Below are 17,080 nucleotides of genomic sequence, written 5' to 3' on the forward strand. Positions count from 1 at the left end.
TTCGTCCGAACCTCATCGCAACTCTGCTCATTCGCAATCTTAACCTCGATCACCTTGGAATACCACCAACATCCGTGGCGGATGACCTCGACCACCACACCGACAGACAATACATCCAGACACACATAGCTCTTCCAGGACAGTCCACAAACATACAATTGCAAAGTATCATGGCGAGTCAGCCAACGCAGGGAAGCCAGAGGTTACAAAGATGGACGGGACAAGCAACCGAACCGCAGTTGACCCAAGCAGCACCGACACAGCAACAGCCAACGATGACCCAGCCACCACAAGTACCTGTATCCGCTGTGCCCTCAAGGGTGTTCGATCCGGATGCAAGTCGCAGTAGGCTCGTGATGAGGGCAGGCCAGTCCGCAACGCTGAGTACGACTTTGTCTCCTACGGCAGCACCGTCACAGGGAGTCCCAGCGGCAGCGACAGCAACCCCGAGTACCGTGTCCATAGGCCATATCATTGTCAATACGGACCATTTCGTCCGCATGGAGCTGGACGAGGCGAGAGAGGAGTATCGAATGGTCAGGGCGTACGCTGGGGAGCTCATGCAGACGTTGTCTCGTCATCATTTCCCTGGCAGAGGTTGGGAAAGTGGCCCTGACCACGTCCGTGAGGGTGATATCATCTTGAGCTATGTGCTTGAGTATCGAGGCAACACGACCGAGCCAGATGCGGATGCCATCAACTGGATGTTTGTGCTTGGGGGCGTTCTCATGATCAAACCAAGACCGCCTCCGATGCCACGGCTCGACCACCTTTGGCGAGTCGGATCTCGAGAACATCATTCTGGAGGATGATATTCGTCGCAGAAGATCCAAGCTCGCCGACTACTTAAGTTCCACCGAGCTGATTCTCTAGTATTGCTAACAGATCAATTAGGTCCAATTCCAGGATATGGACAATGAACGAGACATGCGTATGATGTGGCAATGTCAAACACCTACCATTTGGTTCGAGTCGAATGGCTCCTACAACTTCCTCAAGGACGGACAACCCGTTGAGCGCTACATCCCGCTGTACGAAGACTACATCCACTGCTTCAGCATTCCGTACAAGGTCATCGGCCGCGCCATCAGCCTGGACGCCATCGACGGAATGCGCTTCATCGAAAAGGAGAAAGCCTCATACCGCTTGAAGTATCTCGACGAAGCGCGCCGTAAGCGCGTGCTTGAAATGAGAGAAGAGGATAGGCTGAGAGCAGAGAGGCAGGCAGAAGAGGACAGACGTGCCGCAATTTCACATCAACGTCGGCGGCGTCGTCAATGTGGGCAGCAGAGACAGGATGGCCCCTTGGACTACGGCGATGAGCTCCCTGAGGATCGCGACACACGTCGAACCGCACGCCAACCGCGTGATGCCCCTGCAGCACCGACTGCTCGCCAGAACAACCGCGCCGCTCGTGCTCGTCAAATTCCAGCAGGCAATCAGGCGCAGGTCCCAGGAGCCCAGCCTGCGGACATTAGACAGGACGGCATGACCCAGCACCGACCACTTCAAGCCCGCCAACAAATAAGATCCGAGATCTATGTTGACCCCAACGCTGTTCAAGCTGCGCCACCGGCCCCCAACCTCGGATTGCGCCCAGGTACCAAGCGTCAAGGCGAACCTGCAGAGAACCCACACACGAAGCGAATCCGCGAGGCAAATATCGGCATGTCCACTCCGGCCGGTCATGTCAAGCGAGACACGGACTTGAACAAGGTCCCCAAGGACGACAATGAGGGCGACAAAGAGAATCGCCAAGTCGAGAACGATGATAAGGAGGAGAATGACAGTGGCGAGTAGACTGCTGTAAGAGACTTATCGATTAGTGCTCGCACAGTGTTGGAAATGGCCTTCGAATAGTACTGCTTTGCGTTGGATTTGGCATGTGACTGTCTTTTTGGTGTTCTGTACGTACTATCCTGAGTACGGTTCGGATGTTGGATCGCATTGGATATGGCATGTGATGATGTGCTTGGCGTTCTGTGCGTAGTGCCCGCGATACCGTTCTGGCTTTTCATTGCTGCGAGTGTCGATAGGGTAGATTCTTCAATACTCAGCCTCTTCATAATCCTCCTCGTCCACCGCGTCACTCTCAGTACCACCAACAATAAACTCAACCTCCTCCTCCTCAGACTCCTCCCCATCAGTCTCCACTGCAGACTCCTCATAATCCTCCAGCTTCCCATTAGCCTCCAGCTCCTCATTGAGAAGCGCCATCTTCAGTAGCGTCCTCTCCAAGTCAAGCTTCTCCATCTCTGCCTCCTTCTGTGGTCAAAAATCTCTCAGCTGCTCCCGCCACTTTGCAGCTTTAATGCGACGCAGCTTGTCTGCTTTGCAAATGTGGTTACTCTTCGGAAGCTTCAGAGCCCCTGCTTCTCGCGCGCCTTGAGGTGAGCTTTGAGCTTGGGCTCTTCTAGCAGTGTGGCCATGATGGTGATTCTTGTTGCTGCTTAGTAGAGGTGACACGCTTGAGAGCTTTCTCGACGGATCTAATGTTCTTCTCTTGGCGGCACTCCTTGCATGATCCGGATGGGACGAGCCCATCGTCTTAGTCCTTCTCTTCCTCCTCCTTACATTCGTACCCGCTTCTCTTTCTCTTGCGGGCCTCGGACTTGTGCTCTTTGTCCCCCAGGGAGATGTTGCAGACATCATCCGGGGCCTTCACGTTCTTCTGCAGGAGTTGTCGGTTAGCCAGTGTGTTTTTATCGAGACGAGAGATGTTGCAATGTAGCAGAGATGGTGGTTTATGATCCTTGCGATAAGAAAGCTTTGAAGGGTACATATTTGTAGTGCCCCCACAAGCGTACACCTCGTTTGCGGCGCCCTAGGTGCGTCCGGTAGGAGTAAGTGAGGCATCTGCACATATGGAGTTAGGCCTGCCGATTGCTAGTCAGTCGTTATCGTCCGCCTAACCATTCAGCCTGATTATTGGGATTCTCCTAGGCGTGTAGGAGTGGCCTTGGACTTAACCGCTAGGTTCGCTGCGATGATGTCTGGAATCGAGTATATAAGCCTGGCAACAGTGCTCTGAAAGAGGAGAGTCCATATCATGCATGAGACGAGGTGTGCAGATGATTGATCATGCGAGAGATCGTGAAGAGATCAGTGATCATATCGCCGGAATCCTGGGACCGCCTGGGGTCACTTGATCGGTCCCCATCCGTGCGGCTTGAGTGAATGACCGGACTTGACCCGAAGCGAGTCTGGCGAACATGTGCTGCTACAACATCGCAGAGTTCCTTGTCTATGTTAGACAGACCACACGTGACTATTTCCTACGTATCTTGGCGTATACTGTAGGCCCAGCAGCTGTGTGTATACTGAAGCTTATCTCATCTCGTCGTCTCTCATCAGAGGTCCTGTAGCGATGTTGGAAAAGCGCTTGTCGAATGGACCATCCTAGCTGCCACTCTTTTTTGAACGTCGACACCAGGGGTTGACACCAGGGTGGCCTCCTATAGTTGACTCGGCGTGAATGTGTAATCAGCAGGCGACTCGGAACGAACGGCGAGTCAGCAGCAGTAGCCGAGGAGCTTTCATGATTGTCTGCGTGGAACGCAAAGTGTTAAGAGTGCCGTGTGGCCTTTAAAGTCAGACTAAGCAGAAGTTTTCCAACGGCTGCTCACTAGCTCGCCACTCTTCCAGGACTTCGCCTTTCATGATACCATGCACATAAGCCTCGCCAATCACTTCAACCCCTCCTGTACAAGGTCTCAGTACCGTTGGACACCATGTACCCTCAATCCAAACAACGATATCATTTTCACGCGTGACAAACGGCACTAATTCTGGCCTCCCTGCTGTGGTCGCGGCGATGATCCTGCCCCGGCAAGCGTTTGACACGGATACGATAGCAGTCTCCGAATCCTCGATCTCCTCTGAGAATAGCGGCTCAGATAGCAGACACTTTGTCAGATTTTCAGCGTTGAGTGAGCTCAAACCCTCTTCATTCATCCAAGTGTCTGCGGTGAGTACGCAGGATCTAGTGTAGTCTTCGGCTGAATGTCTTGTCTTGGAAAGATAGTTTTGCAGTGGGATGACATAGTCCCTCGTGAAGTTGGGCCAGCTCCACTTGGGCCCTGGAGAACGCTTTTGTACAACTTCGAAGATCATGTCGATGCGGAATCCTCGTACGTGCCATTCGAATGTGTTATTCCCTTCGAATGGACCATTTTGGGCCACATTGTCAGAGAATCGATAGTATTCTCGAAGCGTTCTCGAGTCTTGCTCACCGTCCCAGCTCCGATGCCAACGGGGTACCCAAGATGGCAGACCATCAATGTGAAGGTCCTCATCTGAACGATGCGAAGTCTGTGTAAGCACAATGGCTCCCACGTCCAGGTTTGATGGCCTGGACACCCACTTCGCAGCCGAAGTATAGACCTCCGAAACGGTTCGCGTGTAATCGGGCGTGAGCTCGGTGGGGATACCGCCGTTCGGTGACCAATCTATAAGACCAAGCACACCAAAGATCTTGTCGCGAGGACCACTGCATACTGCATCGCGACTTACACGCAAGATCCACGACATGGTCACATCGAATTTGTCGGAGACGAATAGAGAATGCGGCGAGTCCATGAGGTTGGATTATCTGTAGCCCGACTCAGCCCTTTGCAGCGTAGACTAGACATCAGCATGGGTCTCTTGTATTATAGCCACTTCGCTACCATGCAAATGTCGAGCAAGGCGAACTCCTGGTCGCCGCAAATACAGATGCTTCGTTTGGCGAGCGCCGCTTCTTGCAACACCCACAGGCAGCTGTCCACTGTCAGCGCAATTCGGAGCACCTTCAGCTGACTCACCTGAACCAGGGATTCGAGAATAGATCCAGCAGAGCTGTCTGGTCGACATCCACGGTGATTCTGGCTGTGGAGAGTCGAGTCTGTCCAGAGGGGTCGTGCATAAAGTCTAGAAAACTTCGACCTTCGGCGATAGCATCGGCTATCTCTGTTCGAAGCAGACTTCGAGCACTAGACAAGGCAGCATCCAGAGTACGATCATGGTTACCCAGGTAGACGATGTTTTGGCTCCCGGATCGGTAGATATCAGCCATGATGGCAACCTGCTGCGATCTTTCGACAAGGTCCGACTGGTTGATACAGACAGCATCGATCCATATGGTTCGAGGTCTGTCGGATCTTCTGACTGACCTCAGCACCTGCTCTGAGCTCCAAGGAACACTGACGAGCTCCCTGTCGAGGTATATGAATGCACGTCGGTTCGCATCGCCCCAAACGTAGGATACCGTCTCGTACTCGATGGAAAGATCCAGCCCATCCGGAGAAGCGGACGGCAGGGAGGTGTGCGTCAGCGCACATTCAAGAGTATCGTCGTTGAGCGTCTCAGTTAAGCCTGGTGCCATAGTGACCAGTCGGATCTCTCTAGAGCTGGGACTCAGTGGACTGTAGTGAAATTGACTCGCCATCCTGGCTAAGTGCAAAGAGTGCAGTCAGTGACTTAAAATTGTGGCAAGGGGCCGAGTCTGAGACAACAAGCAATGATCCGGATCGCTTGTCGTCGGAGTGTGAGGTCGGTCGCACGATGCGGCACTGCCGCGTGGGGTGTGCGTCTCCTGTCGAGGAGCATCGGCATTAGACCAGAGATGAAGTCGTGACGGTTCGTCCAACCTTGGACCTATACGAAGAGACTTCCAGGCTGTCTGCGTCAGAACTGATCACATCATGAAGCCTGTCATTTATGACACTGCGGACGCTCTGGGTTGAGTCCAAAGGTGAAAGTAGTCATTTAATGTGAATCACATCGTGCGGCGGATTTGCAGCAAGGGTTACTGCGACTGTACGTGATCTTGATCTGAACATACCTGGCAGCCGGCGTTGTTGATGGTGTTGAGTCGTGGCCTCGATCCGAGATGCGACGTGGCGGCCTCCGAGTCATCTTCGCTTTCGCCCCGGAGCTGTGGCTGCAAGCTCTACTTATAGAGCTTCAGCCGTGAACAGTCGTGACCAGCTGACCGGTCGATACAACAGCATCTCACCACAATGAGTCGAACATGTCCGGCCTCAGTAAATGATGCTCACCTGCGCATCGTTTTCAGGAGCCTGTGTGCATGCACCATCCTCAAACACCATCTTGATCAAGATCAACAGCGCTGGACGCCACAACCAAAGCCGTAGCATAGATCCACGCCCCTCAGCCCCACCCCCCAATCGGTCCGCGAGCATACCCCCACTCATCGTCTTATGTCAGTCTAGACGCAGACAACGATGTACGTCTGCACCTACTGCACGACCCTAAACCAAGACTCCGACCAAACCTGCTGGACCTGTGGCGTCCTCTCCTGCTCCCACTGCCGCCTAACCCACGGCAGCGAATGGCTCACCCACACCCGCGGGCTCTCCACTCTCCTCGCCTTCCAATCCTCTCAAACCCGCGGCTGCCTGAAAGACCTGCAAATGGAACTCCCACCAATCCGTGGAGACTTCGCTCCACCGGACTGGATCGACGTAGACCACTTCGAGCGCTCCTTGACGAGGACGGCGTTTGATCATTCGAATGCGTGTCCTGGGGAAGGATGTACAGAGTATGATGGGCATGAAGATAAGGAGGAGGGGGAGTTTCAGGTTCCGACGTGGTTGAGTGATATGGCGTTGAAGTTGGTGTTGGCGGAGTGGCATAGGATAGGGGATCCGGATTTCGACGATGAGGAGGAGGATGGTGATGAGGGAGCGCAGGATGCGGTGGACGTGTGGTATTATTTCTCGGAGCTCGAGGCGGTGGATTGGTGAGGACGGGTAGCTGGCACGAGGTCAGTGCGGAGGAGAAGGGGCGGAAGGAGACTGGCTCGTCGGTTTGTTGGCTTGTTGTCCTCCAGGAGGAAGTTCTCAGCTCAACCAAAGCCCTTCACTACCCGACGTTCGCTACTTTATTCCAGCACCACTGGTAATACGTCTTCCCGTTATTCGTCGTTTTCGAGTAGTCATTGCACTCATCTTCCCAACCACAATTCTCTGCGTGATCATCAGCAAAGTCGCTGCATGTGCGCGCGCGATCAACCGTACGAACTCCATCGCCGCCCTTGTTGCATTGATGATGTGGTACATCATTGAAGGAGGCACCAGAAACTCTGCCGCAAGCATGTTGAGTGGCAGCACCATCTTGCTGGCTTGTGGCTGTATCGTGGCATTTGCAGTCATCCGTGAGTTCAAGCGTTAGTGATGTTGGAGGACAGTGGCTAGAGGTCCTTACTGTAATACTGGCAGGCGTTTGCGCTGATGGCAGCGGTCAGGAGCAGGAATATCTGGTGAAGCTGCATGTTTCGAGGGTTGTAGGAGTCGACAACACCGGCGTCAGGTTCGAACAGTGGCGTCTGGCCTCTGATCTATCATGATACGCTCGTAAAGCTGGCCATAGTGTCCTTCTGGGTAAATGCAGTGCCGGAGATTACACTGCGTTGGAGTTGCCCAACGTCGTTAAGCCTGAGCGCTACATACCATACCGTCCTGGAGATGGAGTAACAAAGATTACACCGAAGGTATAACTTGCCATAAGCCATCAAGTCTGGCGCTATAGACCGAATCGCTCTCTGCATACGAGATGGGTATCCGAGGCAGCCAATCGTGCACAGCGTGGTGGCTTCTTGCGAAGGCATGGCCAAGTGACTGCCTTGCGAGATCCGACATCAAGTCCTGCAGGTCCCGAGAAGGCCATCTTTCCTAGAGGCTACTGCGACGAAGTGGATCCTACATGGCGAGGGATCTCTATTCCTAACCATCCGAATCAAGTCGTTCGTCGTGCCGGACGCATATCCACGGGGGAATATGGTTGTTTCGGTATTGATCGCGGCTGGCTATTAATTTCCAGAGTGCGAACGGCTGACACAGCCAGTCTCGACATGACACCTGCATCGCGTTCCTTGCGCTGGCCGCTTCGAGGATGCCGTTGCTCGATAAGAAGCCGAGCTACATCATCACATTGTCCAGCACGTCTGGTTTCCGAGCGATGAGCCATACAGTGGTACTTGCTGCTCAGCTAGGCAGCCGATCAAGATGTATCAAGCTCCAGCATCACCACTGCATCCTGTTCAAGCCCCCTTCAACCCATACCGCGCCCTCTGCAACTCCTCCAAATCCAACGGCGCAAGCAGCTGCCTCGCAGCCATCGTCAACCCAAAAATAATCCCCGGCAACGCCTGCCTCCACGCATCCTCACCCAAACCCCTCCTCCAACTCAACATCGCTGCAACCACCAACAACCCCGCCAACCCAGCATTCAAATACACCAAATACTTCTCCACCGGCCCCTTCCCAGCCTCAACCTGATAGACCGGCCTCTTTCCCTTTTTATCAGGCGCCTCGATGGGCTGGTAGTGCAGGATCCAGGCTGTTGCTGCGAGGGAGGAGACGGAGAGGAGGGCGATCAGGCGCTGGCGAGCGGTGGTGGAAGTTATGAGTGTGATGAGGAAGAAGAGGGCGGCGAGGAGGGGAATTGCGAGGAAGGCTTTGCGGTATAGGTCGTTTTTGGCGGCGTCTTTGGTTTGGAGGTCGGAGATCAGCTTTTCTTGGTGCTCTTCGTCGAGTTTGTCGGGGGAGTCGCCGTTGTCGTCGGGGTAGCGGAAGGCGCGGCGGAGGCGAGATGTTGGAGTTGACATGATCGTACCATCCGAGAAGAGGTTCTGGTGGTAGAGTGGTGTAGGTGAAGGATGTATCAGTCAATGTACCAGTTGTCAACATGCAGCATGCATCACATGCTCTGGCTCGCGTTTTCGGCAAGTGCAGCCGACAGCCTCGTCTCGTGCCCCACCATGTTAGCGTCATACAACAAGGCAGCTTATCAGATCAAACAACGCCTCCAACAACATCTTTCACCCATCAACTCCGTCATGACTTCCACATTCGACCACAACTACGATCGCAACGACGAACTCCTCGACCAAAACACCGACTCAGCCCCTCTCCTCTCCCACCAATCCCAACCCCCCACATCATCAAAAAACACCACCCTCTCCCTCCCCCAGATCCTAGCCCTCGTCTGCATCAATGGCGGCCTCCAAGTCTTCTTCTCAACAGTCATGGCGAACCTTTCAGTATGCCCCACCCAGCTCCCCCAAAACCCCTTCCTACAACTAACCCACCCCCAGCCCTACCTCCACAACCTCGGCCTCTCGAAATCCGCCGCTGCAATAATCATCATCTGTCTCCCCCTCTCTGGCGCCTTTCTAGGTCCCACGGCCGGGGCTTTCAGCGATAGTCTTCGAACCCGTTTTGGTCGACGGAGGCCTATCATCCTGAGTGGCGCGGTCCTGACCGTGGCGTTCATGATGTTGCTGGCGTGGGTGCCTCAATTCATCGAAGCTGAAGCTGCTTCATTGGCGCTGGCGATTTTGTGTACAATCCTCATGGCGATCTCGGTCCAACCCGTCCAAGCTGGTGTGAGAGCACTGATGGTCGACATCGCGCCCGCCTCACAGCAAAGTCGTGCGAGTTCCTGGGCGGGGAGGATTCAGGGTGTTTCTGCGATCTTCTCCTTCTTCGCTTCCTCCTTGACCCTTCCTAGCCTTCCTGGCTTGGGAGGACTGGCGCAGATGCAGGCGTTGGCTTGTTTGAATTTCATTACCCTGGGATCGACGGTGGCGATAACGTGTGTCTTCATCCACGAGAAGGATAGTCGTCGGATTTCAGTAGCCGGTGAGGCGAAACGAAGTGTGGCGGATGTGTTTCGGCGCATTTTCAGTACAGTGAAAGAACTCAAGGGGAAGATAAGACAGACGTGCTTAACTCAGTTTTTCAGCTGGTTTGCGTGGTTTCCATTCACCTATTACAACACAACATACATCGGCGAACTGGGTAAATCATCCCAACCTCTCCAAACCCCCTCCAGCCCTCTAGCTAACAAACCCCAGGTTCCGCCTCCATGTCCACCCCCTCCTCCCTCCTCACCACACCTACCTCCTCCTCCTCCCTCGCCCCCCTCTCCTTCGCCACAATAAGCTTCATCACAATAACCCTCCTCCCCACCCTCCTGCCCCACGCCAGCCGCTACCTCAATAAACCCCACACCTCAACCTCCGACTCAGACCTGATCTGGCTCTGGACATGCACGCAGCCCATCCTCGGCCTCCTCCTCGCCCTCACTTTGGCAGTAAGCTATCAATACCAAGGCATCATCCTCGTAGCCTTCGCTGGTATACCCTGGGCTGTGACGCAGTGGGTTCCATTCGCTATCGTTGGTTACGAAACTAGCCGACTTGGCCTAGTCCCGTCGGCGGAGCGGGAAGATGGTGAGGATGGGCAAAGGGGTCGAGATGACGAAGAAGAGGATTCCCGATCTGGCGCTACCCTCGGCGTGCATAACCTAGCTATCAGTCTACCACAGGTTTTGTCAGGCCTGGTGAGTAGCGGGACGTATAAGATCGCGGAAGTAGCGAAGAGTGAGGTGCCGACGGCGTGGGTGCTGGCGAGTAGTGGGGTGGCGGCGTTTGTGGCGAGTTGGCTGGCGGCGAAGATGTTGAGGTAGTGGTGATTCAGGAAGAGGGTATGAACGATAATGTGATATGATGTGATGAGACATGATTGATGCATAATACAGCTATAGTACAATCTTCCTTTGTGAATACATTGTCATATGTCCTGCCAGCTCCTATTCATACAGTAATTGTGGTCATAAATTGTACACTATATAACACAGCTGCCAATTATATGGCAAAAACAAAATCAACGCTCGCTAAGATATCGACACCCCGCAAATGAAGTAATGAAACCAGGAAAACCCCCAGAAAGCTTGAGGCATAGCCCCAGAACGTCGCAAGTGCGGGTATTCGGAAGGACCAGCCAAGCCAAGACTGCGAATCGTTCCGTTCCAAAGACCTCGCAACTTGTCCGAGGCAGAGCGCCGATGGCCACGTGCCCTTGAGGTGCTTGGCTCAGGTGGTGCGTGGGTAGCCTGATGCGCGAGAGGTAAGTCTACGTGCGTCGGAACTTGGATGTCGTGCATGACGATGTCGTTGTCCGTGTCGTCAAGCCAGCTGGTCTGAGTGCGGAAGGATGCGTGCTGCGGATCAAATATGGGTGTGGTTGTGTACCATGCAGCGGTAGAGTGTTGTGCCGAGAGATCCCAACATGACGATGCGTTGTTGTCGGGCCCAGTGAGCCATAGGTCCAGATTGTGGAAGCTGGTCCGAAGCGCAGAGTCCAGTGTACGCAAAGAGGTTTGTCCAGATAAAGTGCCATAGCCCGAGTCCACCGACCGGGCGTCGTGTATTGATGCTTGGGCTTCCAAATGTGATGGGAGCGATGGTGTTGGCCATTGGTCACTCTGACTTCCATCATTGATGTAGCCCACGAAGAAGAGTCTCCACAACGTGTGTCAAAGAGTTTCCGCATCAAGCCCTTTCTCGAGTATGCCAATGAAGCTTGCTGCTGTTTCTTTGGTGAACTTTAGAAATTGCTCCGGCTGCTCCACGCCTGGAAGTCGGTCCACGAGGACCTGCACCCAAGCACGATAAACGTCTTTCGACTGGTATAGCAAGCTCAGGACTTGCGTAGTGAACGACCATTCGGCGACTGTGGAGCCATGCTTGAAGTGTGCGGCGATGTGCTCGCCGTATTTTTCTGGTGTGTTGATGAAGACTGCCCTGCAGAAGCCACATCCTAGAGCGGCGCGTTGAGGAAGCTTGAGTATCGTGGCGGTACTCGCCTTTGCCGAGACTTCATCAGGGTTCAGATGATGTATTTTGCGCATATGCTCCTTCAGATGATCCGTGCTAGTGAGCCTCGCAGAACAGCTTGTTTCGCTACACAGTATCTCGATTGTCTGCTCGCATTTGTGCATGATGTGGCGGATGAGCTCGGCTTTGCGAGGAAAGGTCTTCGGCTCTCCGAACTTGCCGGTGCATCGTGGACAAGCCCACTGGGTCGTTTCGCTCTTCGCAGTTGAGGCAGGTGTCGCAACGGCTGGAGGAGTTGGAATCGACGCAGCCGAGGCTGGAGTTGCTAGAGCGTGCTGCTGAAGCTTCTCGTGCTCTAGTGATGCATGATCAGTATCATTGGCGTAAAGTGTCGGCGTTAGTGAGAGTACCTGAGTCCCAAGTAGAGCCTGCTAGCTGGATCCATTGTTCTTTGGAAGTGCCACTGGCCAGCAGATGGCCAATGAGTCGCTTCGATTCTTCTCCCATGATCGTGACAGTCGATGGGTGTGATGTTGTGGTACTGCGGGTTGGGCGATAGCGTCAATGAGCGCTATTGTGACTGGTGCCAGTGAATAGCGAGAAGTCGTAGCCGCCGTGGCGATGAGAAGCCTGTGTATGAATAGCAATCAATTGGATAAGAATGTTCGAATAGGAGCGAAGAGACCTGCTCGAGCGCGTAGCTGGCCCAGCTGAAAGAAGCGCGGGCGCTGCGACTTTATAAGGGTGCCTGTCAGCCTACCAAGTCTGTGGGCACAATCGTTCTGTACCTGCAGAACTGTCCGAGCCGACGACCACCGCTGCGAGGTACATTTTGCCCGCCAGTGCCAGGGCACGAGCGCTGGTGTGCATTGACGGCCGCCGGGATGAGGGGACAGGCAACGTCGCTGCAAGCTGCTCGTACCTGCATCAGCAGCCAAAGATGCATGGCAGATTGCAGCGTTGCTGGCTATTCGCAGAAAACGCAACACTGGACGCGAAGTGACGTCGCTGGCGCTGGTGCGAAGGCTTCATAGTGGGCGAAGGGCGATGCATGAAAAAGCGGTCAGCGTCTGAACACGAGATGGGTATTCCAGAAGAGCGCCACGAATGCGTTGTCGAAGAATAAGGCAACGAGGTGAGGTAGGCAGAATTTTTTAGGAGTGCGTCTTCGAGACTCGCAAATTTGAGGGAAAGGCGGCCTCAGATTTGGTCGGCTGCGATTCGGTGGAGATCATGCAGCCAACACTGCACAGCAGTGCATAAGGTATAGCGTCATGCGTGGTCGCCTCACATGCCTACACCTCTGCCGCGAGCCGTTTCATCTGCAGAGGAACTTGAGTGAGGGCTCCCACACCTGCTGAAACTTAGTCTTGCAGGCTGAGACGTTCAAAGACTTGCATGCTGGGCAGGCCAAGGGCGACCACTGATGTAATGGCGCTTCGTGCAGCTCCTTGAGCATAGCGGATGGTGTCCACCGCCGTCGAACGAGCAGTCGCTGCCTAGTCTCGGGTGGTGTCGGTGTGTTGGGGACGCAGAGGAGATGTCCAGATTGGTGCAGCTGCAAAAGTCGAGTGAACATCTTTCGAAAAAATCAGTTGGCTTCAAGAGGGCTTCTGCCGAGAGTTCATAACTGGTAGTCCAAGTTCCCGATAGCTTCAGTGCAAGCCCTGCGTGTCTCGAGCCTAGGTGCATGGTCAATTTGGTCACCTTGATGTTGCCAGTGCTTGGCGATGCTTGCCACCGCCTCACGAACGAGACGGCCTAGTGATAACTGATTGACCACTTGCGAGTGCATTCGAACGACAACTTGGCGTGTGCCATTCTTCCCGAATACTGAAGCACGTCGTGTCGAGTTCCAGTGCTTGGCTGGGAGACGTCTCGTGAGCAGCAATGATGGCCTCACGGACGAGACGGCCGACAGGAGAAGTATGCTGTGGTATTAACAGTTGTAGGTGGCCATACGGAGGAGGCATTCGACGAATCGTGACGTCGTTACGACGCGTGAAGTTGTGGTGGACGCGAAGCCAATGGACGCTATCCTGGTACACTTTCCTTAGCGCGATCTGTGAGCAACGTCATCGAACCACGCCAAGACGTCGAAGAAACAGCCCGGAGGCGGTCCCCCTTATAATACCGCACTAACATATCAACAAATTGGATTATTGACTGTAGCGATATGGTCTTGGACAAAGTGACGGTGAAAATTGACATCGTAATGTCTGCATGTGAAAGATGCGGGCTCGGTAGCAATTGCTTTCCCCGGCTGAATTCCTTCCGGCCAAGCGAAAGGTCGTCATCCTGGTGAGAAGGAACACCTCCGTCTTACCAACGACTCCAGTTCCAACATCTGCACCTGCGCCCATGGGAATTGCATCACTACACCGACATCAGGCACCCACCATGCATTGACCGCGACAGCACCGAGCAGATCCCGGGAGATCTTGTCGTCGGTCGACAGCTGAAGTCATCCATCGCATCCCAGTGGTCCAGTGGAGCTTCACATTCTTAGCCGGTCCACTGCTTTGGTCAGTGCGAGCCACATCCCGACCGCCGTACAAGAAACATCCACAGCTGTTCTCCTTTCACTGTTTTCTCTCTGCATCAGAGAATGGCCGCAAGCCGCTCATCCAAGATCCTCAAGGGATTGGGGTACGCCACCCTCGCCGGTGGTGTCGGAGCTGGAACTCTCTACTTGGTTTACCGGCCGCACGATGTCCCTGGCTTAGAAGCTGCTGCCGTACCGCCACCGACATACGGCGAAGGCGGCGTCTTCCGACCTCCAAGCTTCCCACGCGTAAAGAGCAGAGCAGAACACATTGCAGATCTCAAGGCAAGCGCTGGCGCAGTCTTCGCGCAGGCCAAGGAGAAGGTCAAGGATGCTCTTGGTGTAGAGCAGGCCACGAACAGTGATGGCGGCAACGAATACGATCTGCTCATCATCGGTGGTGGAGCTACGGGAGCTGGCATTGCCCTTGACGCAGCATCCCGCGGTTTGAAGGTCGCATGTGTGGAAAGAGACGACTTCGCATCTGGCACAAGCTCCAAGAGCACAAAGCTCGTACACGGTGGTGTACGATACCTCGAAAAGGCCGTCTTCGAACTGGACTACAACCAATACAAGCTCGTCAAGGAAGCTCTGCGCGAGCGGAGATACTTCCTCGACACTGCACCGCATCTGTCGCAATGGCTCCCGATCATGATTCCCGTCAACAAGTGGTGGCAAGCGCCATACTTTTGGGCAGGAACCAAGGCTTACGACTTTCTAGCTGGCTCTGAGAACATCGAATCTTCTTACTTCCTGACGAGGAGCAAGGCACTGGATGCCTTCCCTATGCTCAAGAAGGACGGTCTCTGGGGCGCGCTCGTCTATTATGACGGTGCGCACAACGACTCTCGCATGAATGCTTCTCTCGCTGTCACCGCTGCTCTGTATGGTGCTACCATGATCAACCACATGGAAGTCACTGGTCTCGAGAAGGATGCCAATGGCAGACTCTGCGGCGCTACGGTCAAGGATCTGGTTCCTGAAAAGGACGGCAAGACAGGCGAATCGTTCAACATCAAGGCCAAGGGTATCATCAACGCTACTGGACCATTCACTGATTCCATCCGCAAGCTGGACGACCAAAAGGTACCTGAAATCGTCGCACCCAGCTCTGGTGTCCACGTCATCCTGCCTGGTTACTACTCGCCTTCCAACATGGGTCTCATCGACCCTCGCACCTCTGACGGCCGTGTCATCTTCTTCTTGCCATGGCAAGGAAACACAATCGCTGGTACCACTGACGCTCCTTGCGACATCGAACAGAATCCTGTAGCACAGGAGAAGGAAATCGACTGGATCTTGAACGAAGTACAGAACTACCTGCAGCCTGAGATCAACGTTCGTCGTGGTGACGTTCTTGCCGCCTGGTCTGGAATCCGTCCTCTCGTCCGCGACCCGAAGAAGGCCAAGTCTGAGGGTCTTGTCCGCAACCACCTGCTAACCACCTCCCCATCTGGACTTCTCACCATGGCTGGTGGCAAGTGGACGACCTACCGACAGATGGCTGAAGAAGCTGTTGACGAGGCGATCAAGGAATTCAGCTTGAAGCCACGCGGCGTGTCGAACCCACCCCTCGTCAGCGGTGTCGAAGGCTTCCACGAAGACATCAACCTCGGCGGATCCTGCCAAACTCATCAAGTCCGCCTCGTCGGAGCCCACGGTTTCTCCAAGACGCTGTTCATTAATATCATCCAGCACTACGGCATCGAGACTGAAGTCGCCAAGCACTTGACCGAATCCTACGGCGACCGTGCCTGGACTGTCGCAGCGCTCTGTGCACCAAACGAGAAGCGCTTCCCTGTCCGCGGCGAGCGCATTTCCGAACTGTACCCATACGTCGATGGTGAAATCCGCTACGCCGTCCGACACGAATACGCACAGACTGCCGTCGATGTCCTAGCCAGGAGAACAAGATTAGCGTTCCTAAACGCACAGGCCGCGCTCGAGTCCCTGCCGCGAGTCATTGATCTGATGGCAGATGAGCTCAACTGGAACAAGACAAGGAGGACACAAGAGTGGACAGATGCAGTCCACTTCCTGGGCTCAATGGGTCTGCCAAAGAGCAAGCTCAGCTTGACAAGAGAGGACGTTGAGAAGGGGAGAGTTGGGAAGTATGAAGATGAGGAATATGGCATGTATGCCAGACATGGTAAGCACACAATATCCTTTCGTTCTTATTTGGGGCGGAGGAGCACGTGGCCGAGTTGGCGGGATCCGGGCAGTTTCCTCTGGGGTATAGCGCGCGCATCGCTTGCGTACTGTGCTGCGGAGAATTTCTGTCGGAATCTGCTGTGCTCGTTGATGCAGTGGGGCATGACATATGGGGTGATCCAAGTGCACGATGCCGACGATATACTGAGAGAGTATGGTGTCTTTAATGTGCTGTGGCAGGACAGGCAGGATATTGCGACGCTGCTGGGGTCGTTCTTTACGTTCTGTGCGGCGTTGATGGCTGCCCACCTTTGAGTGGCACCTTTGTATTGTTAGACGATGTTGCATGCGTCCGGGGTGGTTGAGGAAGGAACGACCAACGGAGCTCTTGCTAACTTCTTATCACAGACAAGCCAGACGAGATCCTCGACTCCGACTCCAAGATGCTGTCTGGACACAACCCGACGATTGGACGGGATAGCCCGGCGAATGCTTAGAGAGTAAGCACCCTTTCCGCAACGATCCAAGACGCCTGCCGCCTACCATACAGGCACGCATTCCAGAGATCTCCACAAGATCGACTCGGACTGCGATCAGGCTGGTAGAATGCTGAAGAACCACGGAGATTCCTGCCGCCAGAGCGCGAAGATCACGATTGCTACAGAGTTGCATCGCTTCTTATAGACATTTGCATCATACTACGGCCGGCGCTGCGAGGCGTGGACTAGCTAGACTTGCGATGTGCGCAAGATGAGAAAGAG

The 17,080-nt window shown here is 54.3% G+C and overlaps 10 protein-coding genes across 10 annotated transcripts; 4 read left to right on the forward strand and 6 right to left on the reverse strand.

The window, feature by feature from the left end:
• Positions 1–170: 170 nt before the first annotated feature.
• CLAFUR5_13378 (uncharacterized protein) lies at positions 171–1,800 on the forward strand (the record flags this gene model as incomplete). The annotated part of the gene is made up of 2 exons (XM_047912526.1): positions 171–779; positions 895–1,800. 2 exons carry the CDS (start codon positions 171–173, stop codon positions 1,798–1,800), a joined length of 1,515 nt encoding a protein of 504 aa, XP_047769034.1.
• A 246-nt stretch (positions 1,801–2,046) lies between these two features.
• Positions 2,047–2,253, reverse strand: CLAFUR5_13379 (uncharacterized protein; the record flags this gene model as incomplete). Its single annotated transcript, XM_047912527.1, has 1 exon — positions 2,047–2,253. The coding sequence occupies one exon, from the start codon at positions 2,251–2,253 to the stop codon at positions 2,047–2,049; it is 207 nt and encodes a 68-aa protein (XP_047769035.1).
• A 295-nt stretch (positions 2,254–2,548) lies between these two features.
• On the reverse strand, positions 2,549–2,782 carry CLAFUR5_13380 (uncharacterized protein; the record flags this gene model as incomplete). The annotated part of the gene is made up of 1 exon (XM_047912528.1): positions 2,549–2,782. The coding sequence occupies one exon, from the start codon at positions 2,780–2,782 to the stop codon at positions 2,549–2,551; it is 234 nt and encodes a 77-aa protein (XP_047769019.1).
• A 1,867-nt stretch (positions 2,783–4,649) lies between these two features.
• Positions 4,650–5,425, reverse strand: CLAFUR5_13381 (Heterokaryon incompatibility protein 6, OR allele; the record flags this gene model as incomplete). The annotated part of the gene is made up of 2 exons (XM_047912529.1): positions 4,650–4,758; positions 4,803–5,425. The coding sequence occupies 2 exons, from the start codon at positions 5,423–5,425 to the stop codon at positions 4,650–4,652; spliced, it is 732 nt and encodes a 243-aa protein (XP_047768677.1).
• A 799-nt stretch (positions 5,426–6,224) lies between these two features.
• On the forward strand, positions 6,225–6,746 carry CLAFUR5_13382 (uncharacterized protein; the record flags this gene model as incomplete). The annotated part of the gene is made up of 1 exon (XM_047912530.1): positions 6,225–6,746. The coding sequence occupies one exon, from the start codon at positions 6,225–6,227 to the stop codon at positions 6,744–6,746; it is 522 nt and encodes a 173-aa protein (XP_047768725.1).
• Positions 6,747–6,864: 118 nt separating this feature from the next.
• Positions 6,865–7,273, reverse strand: CLAFUR5_13383 (uncharacterized protein; the record flags this gene model as incomplete). The annotated part of the gene is made up of 3 exons (XM_047912531.1): positions 6,865–6,968; positions 7,020–7,130; positions 7,207–7,273. 3 exons carry the CDS (start codon positions 7,271–7,273, stop codon positions 6,865–6,867), a joined length of 282 nt encoding a protein of 93 aa, XP_047768678.1.
• Positions 7,274–8,041: 768 nt separating this feature from the next.
• Positions 8,042–8,608, reverse strand: CLAFUR5_13384 (uncharacterized protein; the record flags this gene model as incomplete). The annotated part of the gene is made up of 1 exon (XM_047912532.1): positions 8,042–8,608. One exon carries the CDS (start codon positions 8,606–8,608, stop codon positions 8,042–8,044), a length of 567 nt encoding a protein of 188 aa, XP_047768723.1.
• Positions 8,609–8,839: 231 nt separating this feature from the next.
• Positions 8,840–10,473, forward strand: CLAFUR5_13385 (General alpha-glucoside permease; the record flags this gene model as incomplete). Its single annotated transcript, XM_047912533.1, has 3 exons — positions 8,840–9,043; positions 9,098–9,803; positions 9,860–10,473. 3 exons carry the CDS (start codon positions 8,840–8,842, stop codon positions 10,471–10,473), a joined length of 1,524 nt encoding a protein of 507 aa, XP_047768675.1.
• Positions 10,474–11,322: 849 nt separating this feature from the next.
• CLAFUR5_13386 (uncharacterized protein) lies at positions 11,323–12,130 on the reverse strand (the record flags this gene model as incomplete). Its single annotated transcript, XM_047912534.1, has 2 exons — positions 11,323–11,978; positions 12,034–12,130. 2 exons carry the CDS (start codon positions 12,128–12,130, stop codon positions 11,323–11,325), a joined length of 753 nt encoding a protein of 250 aa, XP_047768724.1.
• A 2,101-nt stretch (positions 12,131–14,231) lies between these two features.
• Positions 14,232–16,816, forward strand: CLAFUR5_13387 (Glycerol-3-phosphate dehydrogenase, mitochondrial; the record flags this gene model as incomplete). The annotated part of the gene is made up of 2 exons (XM_047912535.1): positions 14,232–16,317; positions 16,728–16,816. 2 exons carry the CDS (start codon positions 14,232–14,234, stop codon positions 16,814–16,816), a joined length of 2,175 nt encoding a protein of 724 aa, XP_047768676.1.
• Positions 16,817–17,080: the final 264 nt, after the last annotated feature.

The sequence above is a fragment of the Fulvia fulva genome, chromosome 12, assembly GCF_020509005.1.
Source record: "Fulvia fulva chromosome 12, complete sequence".
NCBI classification, from domain to species: domain Eukaryota; kingdom Fungi; phylum Ascomycota; class Dothideomycetes; order Mycosphaerellales; family Mycosphaerellaceae; genus Fulvia; species Fulvia fulva.